The 12160-nt window shown below is 33.3% G+C and overlaps 1 protein-coding gene across 1 annotated transcript; it reads right to left on the reverse strand.

Annotated features, from left to right (window-relative positions):
• Positions 1-978: 978 nt before the first annotated feature.
• LOC136231074 (wax ester synthase/diacylglycerol acyltransferase 4-like) lies at positions 979-8687 on the reverse strand. The gene is made up of 5 exons (XM_066020328.1): positions 8494-8687; positions 7617-8189; positions 3751-4104; positions 2841-2978; positions 979-1206 (listed from the first exon to the last, which is right to left on the reverse strand). Exons 1-5 carry the CDS (start codon positions 8680-8682, stop codon positions 1033-1035), a joined length of 1428 nt encoding a protein of 475 aa, XP_065876400.1. The 5' UTR covers positions 8683-8687; the 3' UTR covers positions 979-1032.
• Between the last annotated feature and the right edge of the window lie 3473 nt (positions 8688-12160).

The raw sequence follows: 12160 nt of genomic DNA on the forward strand, positions 1-12160 counted from the left end.
TTATTTATTGATAAATTAATAAAATATTTATATATCGATATATTAATAACTTCATAATAGATAATAACTTTTCGCATCCCAAAAATATTTATTTATAGAGGTTTTACTTAATTGATTCTAAAATGTTAAGAAAATGTTTACTAAGGAAAAGTGTACAACGTGTTTTCTTCAAATACATTGAAATTCCAAGAGACATTAATACATATTGAGATATGTCATTTTAGTTTTAAATGTTGATGTCTACTTTAAGATAAAATATATCCATACCAATCAATTGAGACACTCAATACAGGATAGAGACAGATAATTCCATGTGGAGATTGAAATTTACTTTTACATACAGTTAGGAAAATAAATATTTGCTTAAAAAAAAGTGAAAAAATTAATTCATATTATTTTTTACCAGAAAATTTAAAATTGTAAGTAATTTTAATGGTAGTGTAAATTGGCTACCAAATATGGTCCAAGTTATATTTACCTACAACAAAGTAATTTTATTATTTACCGCCTATATATATATATATATATATATATAGAGGCGGATCCAGTGTAGGGCTTGGGGGTTTCGGTTGCCAGCTCCACCCTTGAGTAATATTGGTTTATATGCACTCAACACTATCGCACAGACTTCTATTTCAACATGGTCGGTCTCTTGATCTTTTTGCTATATGGATGGTGGCTAGGTCGGTGATCCAGATGATAGAATATCGAGCCCTTGGAGCTCTTGCTTCGGAAATTATTTGGGTATGTATGTTGCTCAAAAAGATTGGTTATTGTTCCAATAATGCACTGATCCTATGGTGTGACAACTTGGAAACTACTTATCTTACTCCAATAACTTCCACTTTGTTCGTGATAAAGTAGCACAACAGTAACTTCGGGTTCAATATAATTCCCCTCTTGATCAAACACAAGATATATTCATGAAACCATCGTCAAAAGATCGCTTTTCACAAATATATTTATGAAACCATTGCATTATTTATCTTATTATTTTATTTTTGCACACATATACCTTAATAATAATTAAAATTAAGAGTGAACATTTAGGCTATTGCTAGGAAAAGCTCCACAAGCAGCTGCGAAAATCAAATCAAAAGCATTTTCTACATAAAGTTTGAACTTGTCTGGATCAATGAAGTCATTCTCCACCATAGCAGAAACTCTAAGCTTTCCCATATAACTTGTTACTCCTATCACGAGACTCTATACATATAAAAAAGAAAAGAATATTATATTTTATTTCAACAAAATCAATTTCTTAAATTAAATAAAAATTCATAGAATTAAAATTAGAATATACATATGTACATTTTATATATAAAGTAAGTTGATTTTGATCTTTAATATATATATATATATATATATATATATATATAAAGAAAAACAGAAATTAGCAACCAAAGTTTGAGACCGACATGGTTGCAAAGGTGTACATTAGATTTGTTAAATACATTTGAGACAAAAACAGGGTCTCAAAGTTCTGTTGGGTGCTAACATTGCAACTACATTTGTCTCAAAATATATTTTCTGATTAAAATTATATTTGCCCGAAATTTTCTAAACCCAATTTTTATATATATATAAAGTAAGTTATGATAGAAATTTCTCCCTAACATTTTCAACCTAAATACGGTATATAGATTACATTTGAGCACATGTAACATAACTCATAAAATGAGACTTTTATTTACTAGAAGCGGGGGCAGGGGGAGAAGGGTGTCAGCTCACCCCATGCAGGAGCTAAGACAAGGGGGTCCGGCCCCCTCCGGCCACCAGAACTACCATAATCACGAGTAGTTTCGTCTCTTTCTATTTTCACGAAATTTGAGGTTGTGATGGTTCTGACCCCTGTTTCCAAGAAATAATGGTCGGACGTTGAATTAGAACTCCAAAATTGGTTAAGGTCTTGTTAGGCACTCTCTAAATTCAAAATTCTATTTTTTTTTGCTGGGTATCTCTAAATCTAAAATTCTAATTTTTTTTATTTGTTAAGTCATCCTTCAATCCAAATTTCTAATTTTTTTTACCTATTAGGCCGTCCCCAAATCCGATTTTTTCTATTAGACACAATTTTTTTTTACATGTTAAGAATATAACACAATATAACTTAATTTTGAAAAGTTCTGCATTGGTACTTAAAAATTGGTGTTTGACCAACATGTATATATACTTCATCAAACAGTCAAAAGTTAACTACATATTAGTTGATGGTTTTTTTTTTTTATATATAACATACTAGTTGAGCTTAAAATTACTATATAATTGAAAATGTCAAAGATAAAAATTAATCATTTTTATGTTTCAAGGTATATCGAGACTTTCCAAAAACTGTATGAATAATTTAGAAGCTCTTATATTAAGCATCCGGTCTTCTATATCACTCGGAGGACTCTCAATTCACATTTAGACACGTGTATTGTGACCCCACGTAATAATTAAAATAGTGGGACCTCTTATAACATACGTAATAATTTAGAGCTGATGGCATAAATAAATTTATCAATGTTTGTAACGGTAAATAATTTATTAGCCTCTCCATTTTTATTAGCATGTTGTTTAGTCTTTGTATATTTATAATAAATGTTTATTTTTTAACTTTTATTCTATTTTCTTCAAAATAAAAAAAAAAAAGTTTATTCTATTTAACAAGTTACTCTTTTATATGGTAACATAACTGTTTAACAATTTAAATATTCGATGAACTAAAACTATTGAATAGAACTAAAATTAAAAACTAAAAAATGTGTTATTGAAATGGATGACTAACAACATGTTAGATAAAAATGTAAGAACTAAAAATTATTTACGAATATTTGTAATTAGGTACATAGATATACCTGAGGTGGACCAGCAATCAAAAAATAAAAGCCAATGATTGGATGATTAGCAAAAGCCATCTGTTCTGTTGGTCCCATGATATTTGAGGTTACCAAGCTAGTGTTTTTCAATGATCCATGAAGATATTTAGATACTACCTTCAAAGGAGAAGATAATTTTAATCAAATTAGTCCATGTAAAATAGGTATTCCAATATACAAATTGACACCTAAATAATCACACTGTAACTCCTAAAATTTATTTATTGAAAACTAAATCAACAAAAATCCGTTAAAAATGAAAGAAATGATTAAATTAAAATAAGTATATAACGAATAATTTTATCTGATATGGATTGAAAAAAAAAGACAATAATGTAATGATCATATTTGTCTATGTCATCATTTTGTTAAAAAAAATTTAACCGAATAAATTATATTCATGGTCGTGAATTATATCGCTCATGAACATATAAATGTTAATGTTATGTTTTAACATAAAAATCCACAAACTTTACATTATCTAACATAAAAGTCCAAATTAAAAAAAAAAAATCTGTTAAATATTAACGAAACAATGAGGGTTAAATAGATTTTTCACTATAAATTTTGGTAATATGGTTAAAAGAAATAAAGTCCATCATATAGTCACACCCACATTATTATTTCGTTGATTTTTTTATGGGTTTTTGTTGATTTGAACTTACATGTACATGATGTAAACTTTAAAAAAAAAATTAAAAAAAAAAAGATTGCGAAATATTGAAGTTTAAAAGTTAAAATGTTAATGGTACTATAGTTTATGGGTCATTAATGTATTTACCCTGTATAATTTTTCTCTTGAAATTGAAATATCAAATTAATATATGGTCTAAAAAAGCTTGGTGAAATTGTAAAATGGTACTAAAACAAGTGAAACATGAAAAAGTACCTCTGAACCTTTAAATTTCCTGACTAGTTGAAGGTATTTTGATGTGAGAAAAATAACAACAGAGCTTCTTTTGCTCTGAATGATTTCTCTAGCTTTCCGAACAAATTGGAGAGGATCGTTAACTTCAGAGCCATTTAGCGACGGAATAGAGACGGACAAGAATGTAAAGTGATTGCCCCAAGGCAATTTAGCATTAGGTTTAAGCATTTCTCCGACAGGTTTATACCCACGAAACATCCTCGTATTCAACATAACCAACGATGTGGCACGTGCCTTTCCTGATCCTTTGCCCATTGCTTCCATGTACAATCGAGTTCCCAGGAAAATCGTACCCATTACTACATCATTTATTGTCTGTCACGAAAATATGAAATTTAATATATTGTGTTATAATATGAATCTCAATTCATTAGAAAATCGTCCAAACGAAATATGAATCTAAAAACAAATATTAGAAGCGAAAGGAAAGGAAAGTGAAAGGGAGTGAAAACGACCAAATGATACACTAGAATTTTTTTCTTACAAGGGGTCAAATCTTTGTGTTTCCTATAATCAGTGATTGGTCTAGAATTCACTAACAAGGATGCTCTCTAGGATTTATGGAGTCTTAATTGATAATATTTTAGGTGTTAGTACACAATCTCTCTATGGATTTTTACAGGACTTTCTGATGATTAGTGGACGCTTAAGCCTTCTTTGGATCCACCACTACCTTGACATTATCAACAAACTAACTTAGACATGGTCTCTCAAAACAACACATCCTATCAAGGCCCTTCCTGACCTTTTAGAAGCCCAGGATGAGATGATAAATTTGAACCTCTTATATATACATTCTAATTTTTTTTAAGTTGTAGGCCGGATGTTTTTTTATTATAAGGGATAAAGTACAAATTTAGTCAAATAGTTATTATGAAAGAGAAATTAGTATTTATGTACAAAATAGTGCAATTTTAAGTCTAACGTTTATCCATTGGTACAGTTTCAAACTTAATTGACGAAAATGAGGTTTTTTTATATGTAATTTCTTGTCCTATCCTTGCTCAAACCTCCATTTTCTAGTCACCCAATATGGGTTGGTTGCACATTTTATGTTAATGGAAAAAAACTCATTTTTAATCAACTAGGTTTGAAATTGTACCAACTTGTAAACGTTATGTTTAAGATTGCAATGTTTTCTACGTGGAAGATAAATTAGTAGTGTAGTAGTAACGATAATCATTTTTCTTAGAGGTACTAAATACAACTCCATGAATGAGCAAAATGGAGGTTGCATTAATGATAAAGATCTGTAGAGAAACCGCTAAAAAAAGATTGAATATGTGGGAGGATTCGAACGAAATTGTCTTTCATTTTCCCACTAGAATTATTTATGTATTAAAATAACAAGTATATGTCATATAAAATTGCAAGAAGTACATAAGTATATTATTTTTCATATTGAATATATATATTGACATATATATTTTTTTTAGTAATGAATTGACATTTAAATTGAAGAAAAAAATTCAAATTGGATGATAATAATAATGGGAAAAAATTAAATGGTTATTTTTTTTATTGAATATATAAATTGATAATTTAGATTTAAGAAATATGGAAATTATAGTAACAATTTATGAGCGAAAATAAATAGAAAAAAATATATTTGATAGTGATAAAATGGGGTGGGGGAGGGAAAAATATGTGATAGTAATTAAAATGAGAAGAAAGAGGTTCGAACCTCCAACCCTCAAGTTAAAATAAAATTATTAGACAACTCCTTATAACGACTAAACCAATGAATTCTAATGTTACCTATTCATCTCTGTGTTTGCAATATAAAAATATTTTTTTAGACTCCTTAATTGATAGCTCAGGACCGGTCCTACATCCCATACTCAGCATTCTGTAACAGGTGTTAAAGAAGACCTTGATCTCATACAATATCTATATATTATCATGTATGATAGATAGATCTGTTTATGAGTCGAGTTGGATTTACGGACTTACATTTAACAACATTCAAGTCAAACCTAGCCTAAAGCTTCTAAAAGTAGAGAGAGGGGCTCCTCCATCTCTCTACCCTTCTTCTTCCCCTTTGCTCCTTTTCTTTTCAAGCTTCTGCCACCGTCACCGTCTCGCCTCCTTCTTTTGTTCAGGTTCTCTTAGAGGAGGAAGGAGGAAGCTTGTCTTCCTTCTTCCTCTTCCCATTTATGTTTTAGTTTTTGTTTTTTTAACTTCAGTTTTATCTTTTCCTCCTAGTTTGAAGTCTATATACTTTCTCGAATCTCTTTTCCGTCAGATCTACACCTATTAGCTATACTTTTATCGTTTATTCTTTTTTCGGTCTTAGCAAGAGCGGAAAAGGTTCATCTTGTCCGCAGATCTATAGTTCTGCATAGTTGCAAAAAAAGAAAGGACTCAGATCCGAATGTCCGGAAGAGGCTAGATGATGAAGAATGGATTACAGCTATTTTTCAATGGGATTCGACTTCCGAAGAGTATATGATTTCTATTTTGTTGTATTTGTACCCTTTGTGGTTTTTTATTTCTCTTTGTAGTCTTTTTCTTGCTCTTTGTAGTCTATTTTCTTCCTTTTGTGGTTCTTATACTGGCTATAGCCTGTATGTGTGGGAAGTTTTATTGTGCTGTATTTATACTTTATGATTTTATGGAATGAAATATGACACTTTTATCAAAAAAAAAAAAAAAAAAAAAAAAGTCAAACTTAGCCTAACTAGCTAAAATCTAATTTGGTTCAGGCCGAGCTTGGGTTCATTGACAATGTAATTAATAGGTAAAATGCATCTTGAGCCTCTTGATTTTTTTTTTTATTAAGCTATTGGTTTTTTATTTGGATACATTAAGCTCCCCGATTACTTATTTTTTATCGCATTAAACCCTTACTTACTATATTAGTTAGATATAAACATCTAATTCAGTTAAAAATGAATTAGTCATTTAATTTGTTAGAAATTATATCTTTTTCTTACATTTTAAAATAATATATGTACATTTTATTTATAGGCACATTACACATGTAAAAAAAACGGTTTCCAAATGTAATATTATTTTCTCTTGTTAAAACCGGGCTCATTGGGGCCGGACCGGGTGGTACCGGTTCCATGATAGGGTGATGAGGGCATCTTTAGCTCAAGCAGCCAAGAGTCAAGTCACGTGAAGCGTGGATCAAGACACGCGGAGCGTGGGTGCAATGCTCGTGAAGGCGAGGGAGATCCAGCCAAGGAGAGCCAAGTCGAGGAACTCATCTACGCGGAGCGTGGGTTAAAACGCTTGGAGCGTGGCTGCCTAGTTCGAGGGAAAGAATGAGACCTGCGCAAAGAAGGCCAAACTCAGGAGGTCATCCACGCGGAGCGTACCTCAGGTCACGCAGAGCGTGGATGCCGCGAGCCAACTTCTTCCTCAAGTATCAGATGAAGCAGACAAAAGCTGATCTTCACCTAATTACTGTTTTGCCACTACTCATTAATTACACTACTGTCATTGCTTGTTTTTGTTCCCTAACTACCCTTTGGACTACTATTATTATTTGTAACCCTAGCCTATCCTTTAGGTCTTTTGTTCCAAATTAGAGGTAAGTATAAAAGCCTCTCTTTTTGGATGAAACCACAACTTTTATGAATATCAAATTTTAGCCTTCATTGGAGCTTGGATTTCTGTCTTTGGGTTTGCTCAACCTTCAACTTTTGCTTGAAAAGATTGCATTCTTTATTGGTTTACGATTAAAACCGTTGAGATCCACTTAATTTACATCATAGGGTGGGATTTTAATAAATTGAAAATGATGTTATAAATATATTAATTTTTTTAATCAAGACATAGCAACATGATAAATTTCAAAGTAAGAGATAGTTACAACTTACCACACCAAGCTTGGCCTTGATTTGTTTGACAGAATCAAGGGAGAAAGACATAGTAACTATACTAGTAGGCAGAAACTCCACTCCTGAATGCCCAGATCTTATAGGAGATATATCATCTTCAACAAGCCCAGAACGAACTGCAATTGCTGACCAAAAATCTGATATAGTATAGTACATTGAAGATAGAATTTTAGGCACAACATTGAAGATAGAATTTTGGCTGTTAATGGAGTGAATTTGGGCAGTAGGAAATGTTAAAGGAATAGAAGGATTATCAGCTCTTTTCAAGCAAGAAAGAAGAGCTCCCATTAGAGAAAATCCATCACCAAAAGAGTGATGAAGCTTAAATATTATGTTTCCAGCTGCTTGTTTGGTTGGGTATTTTATTATAAGCATTTCCCATAATGGCTGATTTTCTGGGAATTTTTCCATTATTATTGTTGAGATATATTCATTGAGGGAATCATCATAAAATTTGGTTGAATTTTCAGTAGAGAAAATGGGTAATTTTATGTGATCTTTGAGTTTCACTTCAACTTTCTTCCATTGCTTTTCTCCTTTCCTGTTCACAACCTGTTTCAAAAATTCATGGATGTCCAATAATATTATTATATATCCAATACTAATAATTTGGTAACACATAAAGGGCGGCCCGGTGCATTAGACGTCCCCGCTTAAGCGAGGGTCAGGGGAGGGGTCCCACCATACTGGAGGCAAGTCTTCCCCTGCCAATATTTTTATAAGAGGCCACTCCTAAGACTCGACCTCTCAGTCACACGACAACGACGTTTACTGTTGCACCAAGGCTCGCCCTCTTAATTTGGTAACACGTGTTACTAATAATTTAAGAGGAAATGAAAGAGAGAAAAAATAGTACCATTATGGAAGAAAAACGAGGATTGATTGGGAGAAAAACATCTCTTACTAATGAAAAAGCTTGAAAGTCATCAATGGGAATTTCTGATTCTAAAACAGCAATAATGGATAATGAAAGAAAAGAACTACTCAAATATTGCCCAGTTGGGCTCACTGGTTCTAATACTACTGATTCTTCCCCAATCTCCATATTAATCTCCCTTCTATTTGTTGTGTGTTCTTAACCTGGAAAAAGAGCTATATATAGAGAGAGAGTTGAAGGCACAAAAATAATTCCATAGTTGTCATTTATGTATAATTTTACTTATAACGTCGTAAATAATATAATTGGCAAGAGGCCGCTCTTAAGACTCGAACCCGTGACCTCTGGTCACACGGCAACAACGTTTTACCGTTGCGTCAAGGCTCGCCCTCTAGAAATGTACTTTTACATGCAGTTAGAAAATAAATAGGTGAAATAATTAATCCATACAGTTAGGAAAATGAATAATTGTACCGGAGAAGGAATATGAATAAGTGAAAAAAAGAAACATTAAAATTGTAAAAGATAGTGTAAATTGGCGGTTATCTTCACGGTGCACGCAGCGTGGGAACGTGGCTGGGTTAATCTATGATCGAATCGGACTCAGTATATGTCGTACAACTGCTGAGGTATCGCTCCAAGGAAGTGCCATGGCAAATTCGACAACTCTGGCTCAAGTGACTGCATCAAAGCTCTGAGATGGATTTGGTAATTTCACATATTTATAGGGAGGGTAATCGTGCGGCAGACGCATTTGCTCGGTTCACGGTCTATTCTACTAATATTCAATGGTGGAATACTGCTCCAAGTTTCTGTCATTCTTTCATTCTTGATGATATTTCTAAAGCTGCTAAATTGGCGACAACACACGGCTGAAGTTATATTTACCTACAAAAAGTATTAGCGTCAATATATATATATATATTGGCCCCAAATTTAGGATGTAAATTAGGGATGACATACCTTCAACATTACATTTACCAATGACTCACCGACTTTGTCGTCCCCAAATACCGACCGCACTGATATGTTCATCGGTATTTATTTTACCGGTGGAGGTAGCTCCACTTACATACATTTAGTAGTTATGTTGTAATGAAAATTAGTGTTGGAAATTTTCAATTGCTGATGATATGTTATCATTAGTAGACTGTTGTTTTATTAAACTCTTGCATTAGTCTTTTAATAATTCAAAGTGAAATTTTATACTTTTATGTTGTCATCATGAGAAAATTGTTACTATATAAAAAAAAAAAAGTGGGCTTTACCAATACTCTCTACCAGCAATTTCATAAAGTATCTCATTGCCTCAACCAAAAAAAGTCCAAAATGTATTAATTAACTTGTATTAATTCAGTTGGGAAAATGAATAATTGTACCAGAAAAAGGAATATGAATAAGTGAAAAATTTAATCCATATACACTGCACTCGGTATTTATTTTACCGATGGAGGTATCTCCTCTTACCTACATTTAGTAGTTATGTTGTAATGAAAATTAGTGTTGGAAATTTTCAATTGTTGTTTTATTAAACTTTTGCATTAGGTTTTGTTCCTTACCGTTGAAAAAAACTGAACTGAATTTTATTAAACTGAACTGAATTTAACTGAATACTACTGTCAACTGAAGTTAACTGAATGCTACTGAATTTAACCGAACTTAACAATAATGATGATATTAGACTTTAAAATAATTTTAATGATAATATTAGAAATTAATAAGCTATAATAATAATAATGGTTATAATAATAATAATAATAATAATAATAACAATAATAAATAAATATATTATTAAAGATAAAATTAAATTGAATATTAAATAAAAGATTGGCTCGGTAAAAGCCTATGCAATTAAATAAAATAGGTCTAATTTTAGCTAAAAATGCAAATTACATACAAAAATAGCACCAATATATGCCTAATGTTTAAAAAACGGTACCAATTTAGGCATTGATAATGAATTGGACACGTCATTGATATTACTCCGTTAAGTTCTGATACCAATCGTTAGCGATTTTTGATATTATTAAAGTATTCTAAATTTTAAAAAGAAAACACAAAACAAACGAAGCTTTTGATAAACTCAGAGGTATAGTTGGTAATTGTAAGCAAGGGTTCATTTACAGAGATAGAACAAAAGAGAAGTGTAAATGAAGAGTCTTCTGTCCAAACGTAAACAACAATCAATGAGTCAGTAAAGAGTACTTGACCATTTACTTCTGTTTTATCTTCCCGAAGATAGCTTTTGGGCTTCCAAGGGTACATTAGTCTATCCGCATAAAGCAAGGGCCTTTTGGTATTGGACAATACAATAGCACATTCTGGAAGGTATGCACCAGCAACATGCAGCCCACCACACCAAACCATTCCTTCCTCTAATCAGAATCGTCCATCCGCTGCCCTAATATCAACGGCCATGATCGCTCCACTTGTTAACTATCCTTGAGTCCTTTTCTTTTCCTTAGTGTAGTATTTTACTTGATGAGCAAGCCTAGGATTAATAGAAAATATGTAAGCATCTTTCCAATCAATTTAATGAGAATCAATAATGATGTAGATTAAAATCGATTGGAGGTTTTAATCGTAAACCAATAAAAATAACAAATTTCTCAAGCTTAACTTGAAGGTTGAATAAACCCAAAGGAATGAATCCTTGCTCCAATGGAGGCTTCAAAATATAATATTCATCAAAAGTTGTTCAACATTGCAAAAGATGGAGAATATATACTCCTTTCAAATAAAGATAAGGACTAAAAGGCCACCCCTAGGGTTACCAACAACTAAGGAGCCCTAGGGGTAAGTTAGGAAATGCATAAAGATAGATATTAGGGTAATTAAGTTCAATGGTAAAGAGGTAAATAGTAGAGTGGCAAAACAGTAATAAAGAGGTGGCAGATATTATCCTTAACAATAAGAACTTTGGGAGGAAGTATTCCCCCAACCCAGGTACGCCCCGCGTGGCCTCCCTCATGCCCCGTGTGGATGTGTCCCTGGACTTGGTGGTTCCTGTTGGGCACTCTTACGCCCCGCGTCTTGAGACATACGCCCCGCGTACTTGACCTCCTTATCTGAACTCTCATCGGAGGCTGGTTCCACGCCCCGCGCCTCGCCATACACGCCCCGCGTGTATGACCTCTTGGGTTGTTCCCCCGACTTCGAGTCCTTCACGCCTCGCATCCCAATGGACACGCCCCGCATGCTCTGTTCTTCGCCCTTTTCTTCCTCCCTCTCGGTTAGCTTTCTACGGGTCCCATCCTTCAACTCCGGTTCAACCTTTAGGGACCGGATGTCCTCATCATACTCTCCTTCTTTAGAGGAGTTGGACCCCAACTCAATGATAGTACAAGGATGACTCACCCCCAAGGTTGATGCTCCGCTCTCCCCACAAGCAATGCTCGTCTCTTGGGTCGGCTCACCCACACCTAACAATCCGACGGGCTGCTCAACGCGGGTATCTCCTAGCGGCATCGGTTCCCGGCTATGATACGCAATCAATGTCGCTTTCTTTTCTCCCTTTGTAGGACCCGTCAACGGTATGAGAATATACTTGACCCCATCTTTGAAGACGGTGTACGTGTTGTCCCGTCCGGCATGTGAGGCGTCACGGTCGAATTGCCAAGGCCTCCCAAAAAGCAAGTGATACACA

This window comes from Euphorbia lathyris, chromosome 5 (genome assembly GCF_963576675.1).
Source record: "Euphorbia lathyris chromosome 5, ddEupLath1.1, whole genome shotgun sequence".
Classification (NCBI taxonomy): domain Eukaryota; kingdom Viridiplantae; phylum Streptophyta; class Magnoliopsida; order Malpighiales; family Euphorbiaceae; genus Euphorbia; species Euphorbia lathyris.

What these genes read in the sequence shown, in the direction of transcription:
- LOC136231074 (XM_066020328.1), bottom strand. Translation starts at nt 8,682, where the DNA reads ATGGAGATTGGGGAAGAATCAGTAGTATTAGAACCAGTGAGCCCAACT. An exon ending in TCAAGGCCAAGCTTGGTGTG is followed by an intron (nt 4,105 to 7,616) that starts GTAAGTTGTAAC and finishes TTTTCGTGACAG; the next exon opens with ACAATAAATGATGTAGTAAT. An exon ending in GGAAATTTAAAGGTTCAGAG is followed by an intron (nt 2,979 to 3,750) that starts GTACTTTTTCAT and finishes TCTCCTTTGAAG; the next exon opens with GTAGTATCTAAATATCTTCA.